The 16,298-nt window shown below is 41.6% G+C and overlaps 2 protein-coding genes across 16 annotated transcripts in view; both read left to right on the top strand.

Moving 5' to 3' along the window:
* The window catches only part of PPFIBP1 (PPFIA binding protein 1), a 176,647-nt gene extending 163,687 nt beyond the window's left edge, over window positions 1–12,960 (top strand). For all 15 annotated transcript variants that reach the window (XM_032347574.1, XM_032347572.1, XM_032347571.1 and 12 more), the window contains 11 exons: window positions 1,199–1,349; window positions 1,636–1,764; window positions 3,254–3,404; window positions 4,086–4,197; window positions 4,345–4,433; window positions 7,762–7,884; window positions 8,614–8,739; window positions 9,313–9,501; window positions 10,813–10,992; window positions 11,700–11,765; window positions 12,051–12,960. In XM_032347574.1, the coding sequence (XP_032203465.1) occupies window positions 1,199–1,349; window positions 1,636–1,764; window positions 3,254–3,404; window positions 4,086–4,197; window positions 4,345–4,433; window positions 7,762–7,884; window positions 8,614–8,739; window positions 9,313–9,501; window positions 10,813–10,992; window positions 11,700–11,765; window positions 12,051–12,137 (1,403 nt within the window). In that variant the 3' untranslated portion in view covers window positions 12,138–12,960. The remainder of the gene's footprint in view (window positions 1–1,198; window positions 1,350–1,635; window positions 1,765–3,253; window positions 3,405–4,085; window positions 4,198–4,344; window positions 4,434–7,761; window positions 7,885–8,613; window positions 8,740–9,312; window positions 9,502–10,812; window positions 10,993–11,699; window positions 11,766–12,050) is intronic.
* Window positions 12,961–13,135: 175 nt separating this feature from the next.
* REP15 (RAB15 effector protein) lies at window positions 13,136–15,944 on the top strand. Its single transcript, XM_032347590.1, has one exon. The coding sequence runs from the start codon at window positions 14,610–14,612 to the stop codon at window positions 15,318–15,320; it is 711 nt and encodes a 236-aa protein (XP_032203481.1). The 5' UTR covers window positions 13,136–14,609; the 3' UTR covers window positions 15,321–15,944.
* The last annotated feature ends 354 nt before the right edge of the window (window positions 15,945–16,298 follow it).

Genomic DNA, 16,298 nt, shown 5'->3' with positions numbered 1-16,298 from the left:
TTCGTAGAAAAGTCAACCTCTGCAACTTTTGTATCTTGCTGAAACACCATTTCTGTGATTTTTGTACAACTTTTTCTTTCCCGTAAAAGTGTCGTCTCACACTGAGGAAACGGTACTGCTTGTGTTTGTTAGTGGGGGATCATGTCTTAAGGGGCAGGTAAAAGAATTAAGAAATAGAGAATGCTGGGAGAACTGGGCGTAGCAAATTTGGATGTTACTCTTTCAAGGCAGAATCAACAGACACTGATTTTATATCAAAAGAAAAATGTGTGCATATCCAGTACAGTCTTTTCTCAGTAGGACATAGCAAGTTATAAATAGGAATAACTCTCTTGAAAAAAGACTGCCAGGGCTTGGTGACTAGGATCTGATGTAAATGCCAAAGGAGAGGAGGGAGTGAAAAGAAAATGCCAAAGAGTGTGAATGGGAGTAACAGGAAGAATATTAATTAGTATCAAGGGAATATTAAATAAGAAAATCTAAGAGAATTCTTCTGAGAATTGGATGGATTTGTTGAGTCTAAGATGTTCCTGGCACAGCACATTGGGAATATCCATAAACGTTCAGATCCTGAGTCTGGGGAGAGAGATTAGGACCAGAGATTGTGATACTGGCTGCTTATGAATGAGGGAAGCCATCATTTTGTGCCAGGCACGGAGTGGGTGAACTTTTTCAGAGATCCTGCTGGCAGGAGCCTAGAACAGAATCTCGGAGTGGAAGAAGAAGAGAAAACAGGTCCTATAGCAGAGAAGAAACGATCAGATGACAGATCTGGGAGATTGTCCTAACAAGATGAAGGAGATGATGATTTTGAAGAATGTGGGAAGAATGTCAGCAGTACCAAGTGCTGCAGAAAAATCGAGATTAACTTAAGTGATCTCAGATCACTTAAAGAATGTGGCAATCCTATCCCAACTTTGAACTTCAAAGAGGTGGTAATTTGTGAGTTAATGAATTTAGGCACAATATCATATGCGATATTATACACATCATTCACTGATACACAGCAGACGGTAAAGCAGAACATAAATTTGTGTTCCATCTGTAATATTTGTAGGGTGCTCTTTGTAAATTACTGCTTTACAGACCAACAGAAGAAGAATTTGTTAACAGTTGCTAAAGTTAAGAAGGGTAGCATCTAGTCATGTTCATTCCGTACTTTAAAACTCACCAAGTATGTATTCTGTTCTTGGAATAGCTGAAACAGAGAAGGAGACAGCTGAGCACCTAGATCTGGCTGGTAGATCTTCCCAGCCGAAAAATTCGCAGGGAGGCAGTCCCTTCCAGATATCTCCACCATCACCGGATTCCAAAAAGAAATCCAGAGGTATCATGAAACTCTTTGGAAAGTAAGTAACACAGCAGACAACCGGAGGGGGCTTTGTGTTGTGTGTTGCTCAAATGTAGGAATAAATGGAAGATTGCCTAGAAACAAGTATGCAGTTGTAAGGCTTTGCTCTTCCTTTTATGGAAGGAAAATTGTGATCTGGGATGCACTGACTCACTGGGTCTCAGTTAAAGTGTAAATCCAGATGTCTTTTCTGACCATACATAAGCAATGCTCTCATTAACTTTAAAGTCCTAAGGTCTCGTCAGGTCTCTACAAGGCAATGTGATGTTGTTTCTTCTATTCAGACTTAGGAGAAGTCAGTCAACTACATTCAACCCAGATGACCTGTCTGAGCCTGAATTTAAAAGAGGAGGGACAAGGGCAACTGCAGGGCCACGACTGGGTTGGTCTCGAGATTTGGGACAATCTAACAGGTGAGAAAAACTGAACGAATGGACTTTGACATCTCTACCCACATGTCCAGGCTGTGAGCACTTGCAGTGTTAGTATTGTCCCTGGGCTGAGCAGTAGAATCCCTTGCTTACCCCTTTGCCTGGCAGAGGGGTCCGTCATCTTTAGAGCAGTGCGGGTTGGCAGTGGTTGGTGAAAATCATGCAGAAGATGAGGGCTGCGTGAGCCAGGGGAGGAACCAAAGCTCAAGTGTCAGCAACATCTGTGCAAGAATGATTCTTTGACTTCAATCTGACTGAGAAAATAGTTACTCCAAGTACTCTAAAGCATAGCTCTAGAGAGATGGGCTAACATAGCGGTTAAGAGTAGGTTCTAGAGACAGACTTCTTGGATCTGATTGCTGGCGTGGCTGCTTCCTGTAACCTGGGTGACCTTTGAGCAACTATATCCATACTCTACGCCTCCGTTTCCCCGGTATGAATTAGTCTAATTATGAAGATTAAAGGAGTTAATATGCGTTGAGTATCTGGTAAATAGTAACTGTTCAGTGAACGTTAATGACTAATGGATTCTGTGAAAGCACCTACATAAATTCATTAAGACACAAATTCTAACGGAATTTAATCAGGATTCAATAATCCTGAATTTATCAGGACTATGTAATGCTTTAGCTGTTAAGACTCTAGGAACTTTTCCTACACCCTTACCACAATTGAGGGCTGTTTTGAAATTACTGTACTGACCTACTGAGCATGAGAAGGGTGGGGTTGGCAAACATCTAGCACAAACCATTACACATAGTCTTTGGAACATGGTCTCTCCTACCCTCGCAGAAGACTGGGCACAGGTTTTATCGAGGAGGAAACCCTGGCTTTCTCCAAACACATGAAGGTCTCATTTGCCATGTATTCTCTTTATACACAGTAGAGGATCTCCTTGTGCTGTTTTAAAAAAAAATAAAGAAAATTTTTGTTTATCTACATTTTTTTTCTCCCAAAGAGGAACACGATTTACATGTCAAAGTAGAAAATTTGACCCAGAAATTACTGTGATTATGTTTCCCTGTACTCAGTGATGGCATGTTGCGCTCTTCTCACTGATAACCATTTGGAGAGAAACCATAATTCTGCTACAGTTCAAGTTAGACTTGATTCTCTCCATCTAACCTAGTGTTTTCTGTTTGGAAATTCAGTCTTCAAACCACGTTGACTGAAACTAGTACAGCGACTTGACTTGTTGGTTCAACTTGCTTTTCTTCCACACAATATGTTTCTTGCTCACTCATATTGAATCTTTTGTGGTTTCATTTGAAATGAAAGCTGTGGTCCTTTTGAGGTAACTTTCAATGCCAGTACCACCTCCCCTAAACATGGACTGAAAAGTAAGCTTTTCACGGTCAAATAGGGCATTACTAGGGAATTTCTACATTAATTCAGTATAAGTTGGTCAACCTCGAGAAGCCACAGGGCTGGCTTGGAATTGTTCTTCACACAGTTGTTCGTTTTCTTATAGCGACTTGGATATGCCATTTGCCAAATGGACCAAGGAGCAGGTTTGCGATTGGCTTGTGGAGCAGGGCTTGGGGTCCTACGTGAATTCAGGCAAGCACTGGATTGCATCTGGCCAAACACTTCTGCAGGCTTCTCAGCAAGATCTGGAGAAGGTGACTGCTTCTCTGTTTTGTTTAGACAATGGCTACTGAGAAAGAGAATATGATTGTAGAATTGTTTTATACTCCAGAAAGGGGAGTGGGGGGAGCCAGTCAGTACTCTTGAAAAACTGTTTTCTGCTTCACACTTTTTTTTTTAATTTAATCGCATGGATTTAACAAGAAGGACCTGATCTTAATGATTCCTTATGAAACATGTAAGCCACTGGCTATTTTAATGAGAAATAATTGTATAGACATAATAATAAACCTTAAGCTCGTATTTCTCAGAATCTTTGTGAGGCTTTAGCATTGGCCCAACTTCTCAGTGTAATGTATGCAATTCAACTTTACTTTGCAAAAAGGAAAAGGAAAGAGCCCTACATCTTACGTCAAATTATTTAACATATTTCCTAATTGTTTAACCTTTTGTACAGAAAGAATAGAATTCCAGTCTTGCTGAGGAAGGAGCCTACTAGGGAATGGAACATCCCACTAAACTAGTTGCTGTGGTCTTGGCTTTCTAGGGGCCTTTTGTTCAGCAACATTTCACCAACTTGACTTGGCATGCTGACTGAACGGGATTGTCGGGTCTTTAACACTGGCTTCGTTTGGGGGGAACTGGCATCTTTTGCCAGTGGCATCTAGCCCATAGTGACAGAATGGTCAAACCAGTGTTTCTGCTTATTATTTCAGGAACTTGGGATTAAGCATTCACTTCATCGAAAGAAGCTCCAGCTGGCACTGCAAGCCGTGGGGTCTGAAGAAGAAACCAACCATGGAAAGCTGGATTTCAACTGGGTTACTAGTAAGAGATTTTAAATTCACTCATTCATGAATGAGTAAATGAGTGACTGACTGAATGAATGAATAAATGAATGAAGCTGATTTTTCTTTTGAATCACAAGTACAGGTGTTGCGTGGCTTACTAACAACACCGATTTCTCTCCTGTAGGGTGGTTGGATGACATTGGTCTCCCCCAGTACAAGACCCAGTTTGACGAAGGACGGGTAGATGGTCGAATGCTCCATTACATGACTATTGTAAGTGATTGGCTCCTGGGAGTTGGGGAAGGGGAGTGTCAAATTGCTTTTCTCTGGAAAGACACAGAAATAGTGAGCAAAATACATTGTTTTCACAATGATTCCACCAGAGTTTCAGGGTGTTGCCTTAACTTGAGAAGAGCCAGAAGAGTTTCTGTTAAGTTGAAGTCAGATGATTTGGTGATTGCAGTACTGTTGGGAAATTTAAAACTTGGATTTAAGCTGTATGAAGGCTAATCTAAACTCAGCTCTCCAGGAAGATGGTTTTATGTATATTCGACAATGTAGACACTGAAGTGCACGCTTTGAAGGGGTAAATTTTCGCATAATTTTATATGCGAATTATATGTCATGGTGATGCTTTGTTTTGTTTTATTTTAGATTTTATTCATTTATTTGAGAGAGAGAGTGAGATAGAGCACGAGCCCGGAGAAGGTCAGAGAGAGGAGGAGACTTTCACTAAGAAGGGAGCCTGATGTGAGGTTTGGTCCCAGGACTCTGGGATCATGACCTGAGCCAAAGGCAGCCACTTAACTGACTGAGCCACTGAGGCGCCCCTCTCCTAACGATGTTTAAAAAATAGAGTGTAGAGTGTCGAAGCCCTGGGGGTTTCTGAGTTACACATTCCTATATGCAGTGACTGCTCAGAAGAGACCACCCTTTTGACCTGACATCTAGAGACTCATCTCCTCTCCTCCTCTCCTCCCTTCCCAAAACCTGCCTTCTTTCTCTCTTTAGCCCTGTTCCACTAGGGGAGTAATCGCAGAGGCAAGAAGTAGGCTGAGGTGGACTCTCTGATTCCTGCATTACTGTTCCGTATTTTTATCCTTCCATCTAAGAGGTAGAAGGACTTTACAACAGTGGAAGAGACGGTTTCCAGGAGAACTTGTTCTAGATTCCGCAGTCCTGTTAGTGCACTGCTGCTTTAGATTCTTTTCTTTAAAAGGCCTTTTGTGAGCTACGCTCTGGAACCAACTCCCAGAAGTGTCTTCTTTAAGTTTGTTGAAAATTTGGGGCACCTGGGTGGCTCAGTGCGTTAAGCCTCTGCCTTCAGCTCAGACCATGATCTCAGGGTCCTGGGATTGAGCCCCGCATCGGGCTCTCTGCTCAGCAGGGAGCCTGCTTCCTCCTCTCTCTCTCTGCCTGCCTCTCTGCCTACTTGTGATCTCTGTCTGTCAAATAAATAAATCTTTTTAAAAAAAAAAGTTGTTGAAAATTTCAAACAGCTTATTTCTCAATGTCAGAATTGTGGGGTTCCTTTCATGGGATTCATTTTCTTCTCTGTCATTGAGCCAAAGTCCATACCTTGGTGGGCACCTGCTTGTAATAACATGAGCGCGTGGCACATTGCATGTATACTGTGTGCCAGACACTCTTCCAAGCTCTGTACTCCTATGACTACTCCAGTTTCAGCAAGCCTTGAGGTGACATTCTTGTTATCCCCCAGTGTTTAGGTGAGGGAATGAGAAACTTGAGAAATGGGGTAGCTCAACCAAGTTTCCACAGCCAGAAAGTAGTCAGAAGTCACAGGGTGTTTGAACCCAAGATGTTTCCAGATTCCTCCTCTTAATAGCTCAGCCTGGAACAAATTCAGTAAATACTTGCCTGCCTGTCTAGGTAGGTATGCTTCTGCACGAACATGAGCAGATTCAGGCTTATTTGACCTCAAAAGTTCTGAGTCACAAAAATACCTATTTGAACACGGTATCCTGGGCTGGATCCTGGAATAGAGAAAGGACCTAGTGGAAACACTGGTGAAATCTGAGTAAAGTCTGTAGTTTTAATTACCATTTTTTGTTTATGTTAATTCCTCAGTTTTGATGACTACATTATGGTTATAGAAGGTATTAACCATTAGGGAAGCTGAGTGAAGGATATATGGAACTATTACCTCTCTTTGGCAACTCTTTGGTAAATTAAAATTACCCAAAAGATTTTTTTAGGGGCGCCTGGGTGGCTCAGTGGGTTAAGCCCCTGCCTTCGGCTCAGGTCATGATCTCAGGGTCCTGGGATCGAGCCCCACATCAGGCTCTCTGCTCAGCGGGAGCCTGCTTCCTCCTCTCTCTCTGCCTGCCTCTCTGCCTACTTGTGATCTTGCTCTGTCAAATAAATAAATAAAAATCTTTAAAAAAACAAAAGATTTGTTAAAAAATCTAAAAACAGTATCTGTTTTGATTTAAAACAGCCCTTTTAAAAAAATCTCTCAAGCTAAAATAATTTGCATTGTATTTACATTGTAATCATTACGTATTTAGATTTTTTTAAATCTGAAAAACTTGAATTAGTTGTTTTGAATGGGTGTCTCAATCTTAGATTAAAATGTGTTGAATGCCTTCTAACTTACCATAAGGAAGTGCCTTAAAGAAATTGATCCAGAAAAAAATTCAGGAAATAATTTTGCTGAGTAGCTTTAAGAATTTAAGCTGATTGTCCAATATTTTTATTTAAAAACTATTTCTGTGATAGATTATCACCTCGCCCCACCCCCACCAACAAATGTGTTTATCAGTAAGGTGTGTCTAAAATGGATATTTTTCTTGTTTTATTTTCTGGGTGTGTTTGGAAATAGACTGGTGCTTATCTTGACACTGCCCTCCACATCACCTTCTGAAATAATTTGTTTTGGTGTGTTTGGTATGTTTGAAATGTTCCCAATAACCACAGACAGGAAAGTTACACCTGGAAGGAACTGATGGTGATACATGTTGCTACTAATAACTTCTTCATGTCTCCTTTCTCTTTAACTCTCACCAAAACATTCTCATCGATCAACATAATTTTCCCAAAATTATTCACAGACTCTGCTGGATAGAGCATAATAATCAAGAACTAGAGATTCCTTGAGACTTGGGGAATACTATAACAGAGATACTTTTCTGATTTTCTCCCAAATGGTGATGTGCCTTAGTTCAGCAAACCCAGTTCTGCTATCCTCACTGAACATCATGTGCTCTTAGCTCTTTGCTTTATCACACCAAATCAAAGTGTAATTCCTTTCCAACTGTGCTCTACAGAGCTGTGGGGTCTCACGATCCTGTTTCAAAGTGTCTGGAAGAGAAACAGGTGAAACTTGGCTTCTGTTGATACAACACTAATTTTTTTGTTGTTGTTTTTAATTTGGGGTCCTGGAGAGGATTTTGTTGGGAACAGGAAAAAAAGTGTTCTGTTACCAAATAAAGGGTTTGAAAATACAAGCGCTCGAGGCCTGTTGGTAGAGGGGTTTCCTAGTTTTACTTGTTTTCTGAAATTTCCCTGAGAAGGTCCTCCTGCTCTAGGCCAGCTCAGTGAACTCCTCTTTTTATTGTTGTTCTTCTTTTTTTTTTTTCAGGATGACTTACTGTCTTTGAAGGTCGTGAGTGTGCTACATCATCTCAGTATCAAAAGGGCTATCCAGGTCCTGAGGATCAATAACTTTGAACCGAACTGTCTGCGGAGGCGGCCGTCTGACGAGGTAGCACCTGAGGTTGAGATTCCCGCTGCATGCGCTCTCCATGCACGGGACAGCTGTGCGGGCAAAACAGACACACGAGTCTTCATGGGCCGGCAGGGAAGGCTTCTGCCATCCTCAGAGCCTCAAGTCCAGCCTCATTACCTTCTCGGGCTTTATTTTCCTATATCCCCCCCATTGTGGTGGCTCAACCTGTGTAACCACAAAGATTGTGTTTTAATTTCCCTCCCTCCTTTTCTCGGGTGTCTCTTATTTTCCTGCCTCCTTAAGCCACAGAGTTAAATATCACTCTAGAGACTTGTTTTCCTAAAGCACTGCTTCATGAGTTTGTGAAAAAAGCTTGGAATACTGGCACGGATGCCTCAAAACAAAACTGAGATTAGCAGACCCCTTTTCACCTTTTCTGTAAATACTTAGTGGGATGTCGAGGGAATTGTGCTCTAGAAGGCAGACTTTGTAGAAGGTGCAGTTTGAGTGTTTGGGATCCCACAGTCAATGGACTAAAGCTCCTTTTATTTTGTTTTATTTTACTTTTTTCATAAAAAATAAAATGTTCCAGATTTCATTGTTTATGCACCACACCCAGTGTTCCATGCAATACGTGCCCTCCTTAATACCCACCACCAGGCTCACCCAACCCCCCACGCCCCTCCCCTCCAAAACCCTCTGTGTGTTTCTCAGAGCCCACAGTCTCTCATGACTGAAGCTCCTGGTGGTTGTTTGTTCTCACAGAACAGCGTCACCCCGTCCGAAGTTCAGCAGTGGACCAATCACCGGGTGATGGAGTGGCTGCGCTCCGTGGACTTGGCAGAATATGCCCCCAATCTCAGAGGCAGTGGTGTCCATGGTGGGCTCATGGTAAAACTCTCTTTTAATTGAAAAACTGACTTCTCATTTTGTTTCCATCAGTCAAATGAGTTAGGACATTATCAGTTTGCTTGTCATAATCCTAGCACCATCAAACTGAGCCCTCCTGTAACCATTTCTAGGGAGTCTTTACTTTCCGAGTATTTTTCCCCATCATGTATTTGTATCATGTAGGGCTAGATCAGATTTCAATCCATTGTCTCTTATCTTATGTGACCATCTGGCCACCGGTTCTCATGTGAGGCGCAGCACCAAAGGCATGAAACACCTGCCACATCCAGATTCTATTTCTGCACAGTGATATAAGGAGTCGCCTTCCAAAGGCTCCACTTTGGGGAGCTACAAGCCCTAACTTTGGAATGCATGGATGTTGGGAACGGCTCTACTTCTCACTGGCTTAGGCAAAATAAAGATCTATAGCTTGAAAATCAAAGTCCATGCTCGGTCTCTCTGGGCTGTTGCGGGATCATTGGTGATGACTAAATGAAGGAACTTTGCCAATTACAAAGCACAGGGCGGACATGCATGATACACAGTGCCTTAAATGACTGTTTTTTTTTATAGGTTCTAGAACCTCGTTTTAATGTAGAAACAATGGCTCAGCTATTGAACATCCCACCAAGTAAGACCCTCTTGCGAAGACATTTGGCTACTCATTTCAACCTTCTGATCGGGGCCGAGGCCCAGCACCAAAAGCGTGATGCCATGGAGTTACCAGATTATGTACTCCTGACAGCCACGGCCAAAGTGAAGGTTGGTTCAGGCTTCTGTCTTCTAATAACAAAAACTGGTTAAAGCAAAAACTAAAGCTGGGGCTTGGTTTTGACCTGACTGTCCCATTTTCTGGAGTTTACTGAGTCTTGTGGATGGGTTAATGGTCTGTGCATCTTTAAGAGTAATTAAGAAAATGCATTTTTGCAAGTGTCTTTCTGGGGGAACCTTTGCTCACGTTTCTTCTATTAGAGTTAACAGTGATGAAGAGGATGACGTTGGGATGCAGTCAATGTATTGCCAATGCAGAGTCCATGACTTGGGCTCAAACATTGATTGCAGTTGTTCTATGGATAAATCCAGCAGAAGAGGAAGATTTCTCACACAGATTCAACTTGTCTGGCTTGCAATGAACCAATCTTGCAAGTTAGAAAAAGATACTTAAGAAATGATTCAAGGTAGACCAACAGAGAATGGCTGTTTCCGGGTATACCCAGATTCATGGGTCATACCAAATTCAGATTACATTTTCTTCTTTTTAATCATTTCTCTGTGAACTCTTGTGAGTCTGTTATCTCAGCCAACTTAATGTGGAGATAGAGTTTATCAGCTCTTCTGCAAATTTGTACCAAGTTCTTTATATACATAGATATTTCTTTCTCTCTCTCTCTCTCTCTTTTACCTCCTCTACCTGCCTGACACTTTCTCATTAGCTCCCTTTCTCTCTTAAGAGATCTGCCAGATTTGAAACTTCTCAAAGACTCTGTTCTATTTAAATTCTCAACATCAGCCTGATCACCGTCTGCTGAACTGATAGTCTCAGGGACTATGCAGTGACTCAGATGGAGTTTCTCTTCCAAGTATCATTAGAAATTCTCTCTCCAAACAAGCGAGGATTCCTTTAGCAACCTCAGTATATATGCATAGCGGGCATACAGGATAATCATAGCTTCCCCTGAAAAGAAAACACAATTAGGACCATTCTCTTTTCCTGATCTGAGATGGGAAAACCTTGCAAAACTGGATTCATCCCTGAGAAATATCATTGCATTAAGTCCCGTTTAATCAAATACTAAGGCTCTTGGCATTTTTTTGCGTATCACCGTGACTGCGCAGCTAATTGGGGTGAATAAGGAGAACAAGCTTAATCTTCTGAGATTCATAATCTGGATCATTTATTATATTTGGGCACATCAATCATACGCACACAGGGTGCTTTTATTTTTGTCACACCAATTTAATCATCCAATTGCTTTTCTCTGTAAATGGAGTGAATATTTGAATCATGCATATTCTCAATTCTCTGCCATATGAGTTTTATTAAATCCCTGGATGTTTGCTTTTCTTTTAAAGCCAAGGAAACTTACCTTCGGCAATTTTGGGAATCTGAGGAGGAAGAGACAGGAAGATGGGGAAGAATATATTTGTCCTATGGAACTGGGACATCCATCAGGAAGTACCTCTAAGAAGGGATTTAAACCTGGATTGGACATGCGTCTGTATGACGAAGATGATTTGGACCGGTTGGAGCAGGTAAAGGCAATAGGACAAGCCTGTTTTCTTTCAAGTTCCTCCAGCCATGAAGCACTAAATGGAAACTTGATGCACTGTGTCTACTAATCAGTTTTTTCTCTAATATCTGAAGATAAAGATAATAAGAAAATAATAGTCAATAGCTTCCCAGTTGCTTGCTATGTCCCAGGCACTATCCTCAGCACTTAACGTATGTCAGCTTTCACGGTGATGGTAAAACATACAGAGCCTTGTCATCCTCAGTATAGGGGGAGGAAACCGAGGCACGGAGAGGCTGAGTAACTTACCTGAGATAGAAGAGCAGCTTGAAGACCTGGGCTTCCAAGCTGCCAGGCTGGGCTGCTCACTGATGTTATATTTTCTCTGGGTTATGGAAATCTGTGTATTAAGTCAAGTGGAAATACACAGCTCATGTAGTCTTTTTCCATGCGAAGTCCTGGATTTGAGTATTGCCCCCTAGTCACCAATCCTTTGATGTCATTGTCAATATCAGAGCATTAGGCTAGATGTGCCAGTAAAGGGACATTTTGGCTCATTCTTAGCCTCTGGTTGCTGTAACGAAAGGAGGTATCCCCAGAAGTGTTCTGTTGCTCCCAGCCGGTTTCATATCACTTGCATTATTTCTTCTTTGACTTCTGCTCATTTTGCTGTCCTTTCTTTGAAATGATGCAACCGAGTAGGTCACGTGATGGGTGTGTTCTTTACAGATGGAGGATTCAGAAGGTACGGTGAGACAGATAGGGGCGTTCTCCGAAGGCATCAACAATCTAACAGTAAGTCTGTAAAACGAAGTTAACATGTTATTCTGTGGGGGCACCTGGCTGGCTCCGTTGGTGGAGCGTGCGATTCTTGATCCCTGGGGTTGTGACTTCGAGCCCTACGTTGGGGGTAGAGATTACTTAAAAATAAAATCTTTAAAAATGAGAAGAAGTTTAAAATAAAAATGTTATTCTAAAAAGATATTTAAAATAACCCCAAAGGACTGCATGTTTTAACGGAGCGTGTGTCGTGCCGAGCTCCTGCTTCCTGTTTCATGACCCCATCTCCTTGTTTTCCAGCACATGTTAAAGGAGGACGACATGTTTCGGGATTTTGCGGCCCGTTCCCCCAGTGCCAGCATCACTGACGAGGACTCCAATGTTTAATCTGAGCACTTGGACGAGCATGAGGAGCCCCTTGGCTTTCCTCCACCTGATTTTTCAAACAACTCAAAGAATCTAGAACAAGCAACAGATTATATACATTTGATCATTCCACCTTCTCGGAAATGGACACGGACGGCTGGGTTGCGGGGGACAGCGTGTGCCTATTCCGAAGACGCCATGAAAAATGAGACACTGGTTAATGAGAGTGTAGTGGTCTGTCCTCTATTTAATGTAAAAATCTGTGATATATTTAAAGTATTGCATTTAATGAGTGTTTTACTGTAGCGTTTCACGTTCCCATTCAACAGTACGCAGGATTTGGGGATCAGGAAGCAGCGCGTGGATGATCTCGTCACGTCAGTGTGACAGCACTGTAGCTGTCAGCATAGGACATTACATGTTTTCAAAATCCGTATGTGGAATTTCCTCAAGTGTTCCACGTGCCTGCTAAATGCCAGCGGCCACCTCCACTTGCCACCTCTTGTCCTATTTTATATATTTTTCTAAATACGTGTATATATTTAGTACATAGAAAATAGAACTTTTATTTTGTGACATACAGGAGATGATGAAAAGCAAATGCAGTGCTCCAAACAGTCATATACCAACTGGTCCTCGAAAGGTTGGGATGATCTCTCCTTCTCCACAACTGAATTTTAATGATATTAAAAACGATGTTAATATTGATCATCCCAACTAAATTAGGGTATACGAAATACCCCTTCTCTGATGACACATCACCCAGTTAATTGTTGAAGAGTTGAAAGTTTCAGCCTTCATCTTGGATCCTTTAGCCTCAAAAGGAAGAACACCAGGGACATTTGAATACTATTAACTCAAATGAATTCAGAAGTTCCCCCCCAAATTTGTAGAAATTTCTGAAGAAATCAGACCCAAACAAAAACCTTCACAGTATTAAGCTGCTTATTTTCCTTCTTGCTGAGTATCTCATGACATCAAAATACTAACCATCTACCTACTGTTATTAATTGTATATTTCTCAGGCTATCAGTGGATGGGATTTTGTTAAGCTGAATATGCATCTGAACATTTCGTCTCAGAGTTCAGTAACGCTGAGGCTGCACAATGAGTTTTAGAATGGCTATATTTTGATGAGAAAACGTAATTCATGTTTTTAGCACAGGGCCCAGATGACATTTATTTCTAAAGGAAATAGCGGTGGCAAAAACTTATTGTGTTTATCATTATTTTTAGGGGTAGTAGAAAAAATAACCTATTTTTTATTCACTACTACATCACTTCCCACGATAGCCAACATGGTAAAGACATGTTGTCACAAATTGGTGTGGGGAGAGGCAGTTCAGTATGTGCCCATGGATTTGCTTATAAATTCTATTTGAATATCAGTGGTGTGATCTTGCAAGTTCTTAGCAGGTTACCAAGCTTTTCAACAAGGGCCTAAAATACCAAATTACTGTTTATTCGTGACTAAAATGATCTGATGCTAATAATAATCCTTTACTCTCTACTATTCATTGTCTGGTAACTGTATTGGACTCTTACATATTAGTATTTTTTTTAATGTGAACATATGTCACCATTTGAAAAACAATTTCTTATTCAAACCTGGTTAAAAAAAATATGCCAGAAGACTGTTAGAGATGCCAAATATTCTTTATTCAGGGCAGTGTAACATAACTGATGATATGTGATAAAGTTAAATTTTTTTTTGATGAGATATATTTTATTTACAAAACATTGTGCACTGCTGGTTTTAACATATGAAAAGAAATAAAGTCAGTTGATAATTGTCTCCTGTTTTTATGCTCTGTGACTTTATTTTCCTTTGTGCAGAATACCCAGTAGGCTTTATTTCTGACCTATTAGAACAGTAACACAGATGCTTTATCATTTGCAAACTCCCATAAATTTCATGGAGGAGGGTTATAGCATATATTGACAGGTAGAAATTTGAGGGCTCTGAGGAATTTCTGTACAAAAGGAAATAGGCAGCTGGACTGGGTGGGGCGTAAGGAATCCTAGCAGAGGGGTTATTAGAAAAGCAAAGGGAAATGACTCGCCATCAGAGTTGAAGAAGTTCATTTTAGAAGGAGATGTATGTTTCTTTAAAGAACTAAATACTGTCTTTAAGTAAAATTTGAAAAGCGGAAACCTATCTTGGAAGAGATTGCCCAATATTAGAAGTGGAGTGAACATCGCTAGAGAAGAACAGATGTTTTGGTGAGAGTTAATCATCTCTAACTTAATAAACCAGCAGGAATGTGTGAATACAACACACCTCGTTGGCAAACAGAGAGACCGGGCATGTTTGTTTAGCTGTGTGTCTATGTGTTCAGCTACGCCACGTCAATGCTGAGTCAGGAAACTGGGACTGCATTACCAGACATGACTTCACTGTAAAACACTGTAAAACTTCTCCGAAGAAGTCATTCTGCATGAGCTTCATACGTTCGATCTCCGGAAGCAGTATTGATCAGGTGCAGAGGAAATATGGGGCAAAACTCATCGCAACAGTTGCCTCCGAAGGACAGCAAAGAGGATTCCAGCATCTGTGAGGTTGTCAGCGAGGCTATAGTCCATGCAGCTCGGAAAGTGAGGGAGTATCTTGGATTCGAAGATCCTCTGAGCAATTTGTGCCCAGCTTCCAACACTCTGAACGAGATCTTCTTAATCCACTTCATCACTTTCTGCCAAGGCAAGGGAGTGGATGAATGGCTCACCACCACCAAGATGACCAAGCACCAAGCTGTACTGTTCGGGGCAGACTGGATTTGGACTTTCTGGGGAGCCGACAAACAGATCAGGCTTCAGCTGGCAGTGCAAACTCTGCAGATGTCTTCCCTCCCTCCTGTGGCATCTCAGCCCTGTGACATGTCCCCTCCAGAATCCAGGGCAGGGGGGTCTTCCAGGAAGAGAAGTCGATTTGATAAGCTTGAAGAATTCTGTCACTTGATAGGAGATGACTGTCTGGGCCTGTTTATCATCTTTGGGGTGCCAGGTAAGCCCAAAGACATCAGAGGAGTGGTCCTGGACAGTGTCAAAAGTGAGACCGTGCGGGGCCAGCTGCCAGGACGGAAGGCCGTGGCACAGTTTGTCCTGGAAACGGAAGAGTGTGTGTCCATCAGAAAGCTGCTGGGGAACTGTCTGAGTAAGAAAGATGGGCTGAGAGAGGTGGGCAAGGTTTATATTAGCATCCTCTGAACTGGACGTGGGCAAAGAGACTGTAAGGCAAAAAGGAAAAAGTATTTTAGCGAGCTCATCCACATGCATCATCCCAGCATGGGATTTTTTTTTTTTCTCTACCCACCCTCCATTGCAAGAAACTAATCACCTGGATCAAAGCATATAATGTCATGACAACAGGGGGGGAAAAAAACCCTGCTCATATTGCAGGGAAATTTAATTTATTCAATAATAAAAATGAGAGGAGAGAATAAAGTCAGCCTTGAAGTTTGATTTGCTAAGAAAAAGTCTTTGTTTAGTAAGTCTAGAACTGTAAAGTGTAAAATGTATTTTTACTGCTTGGGTGGAAGGTGGCAGGATGGGGGATAAGCTGGTCCTTTTTGTGAGACTACAGAATGGGATTAATTACATTGACAACACCAGTTCCGATTCAGGACTCCTAAACAAAACCTCATTCCCCTCTCTTCCTATGAGCTCTGCCCTTGATCCCATCTCCTCCCCAGCTGCTTTCTCTGTGCACAGAGACTCTTGGTAGGATTCACTTTGGGACTTGCTTGAAGTGTCCACTTTCCCTATGCGTTAAACACAGTGACCCCTGAGGTGCCTGGGTGGCTCAGATGATTAAGCATCTGCCATCAACTCCGATCATGATCTCAGGGTCCTGGAATTGAGACCCACATCAGGCTCCCCGCTTCTGCCTCTCCCTCTACTACTCTGTCTGCTTGTGCTCTCTCACCCGCTCTGTCAAATAAATAAAACATTTAAAATAAATAGTGACCCCTATAGCAATCCCTCGTAATGATGATTAATATGTATCCACTTATAAAAAGCATCTTTGCTTAAAAGCCTGGGTGGAATTGTAATAGTACTAAAAGAGAGGAAAACTAAGTGAAGCAAAAAGTGCTTAAGAATGTAAATGAAAGATTCATTCACATGATTGGTAAATGCCTAGTTTTGTGTCAGGTGTTGTCCTACACCCTTCCAATCCAGTAGTAA

The sequence above is a fragment of the Mustela erminea genome, chromosome 6 (assembly GCF_009829155.1).
Source record: "Mustela erminea isolate mMusErm1 chromosome 6, mMusErm1.Pri, whole genome shotgun sequence".
Lineage (NCBI taxonomy): Eukaryota > Metazoa > Chordata > Mammalia > Carnivora > Mustelidae > Mustela > Mustela erminea.
This window is presented reverse-complemented; position numbering and strand designations above follow the sequence as displayed.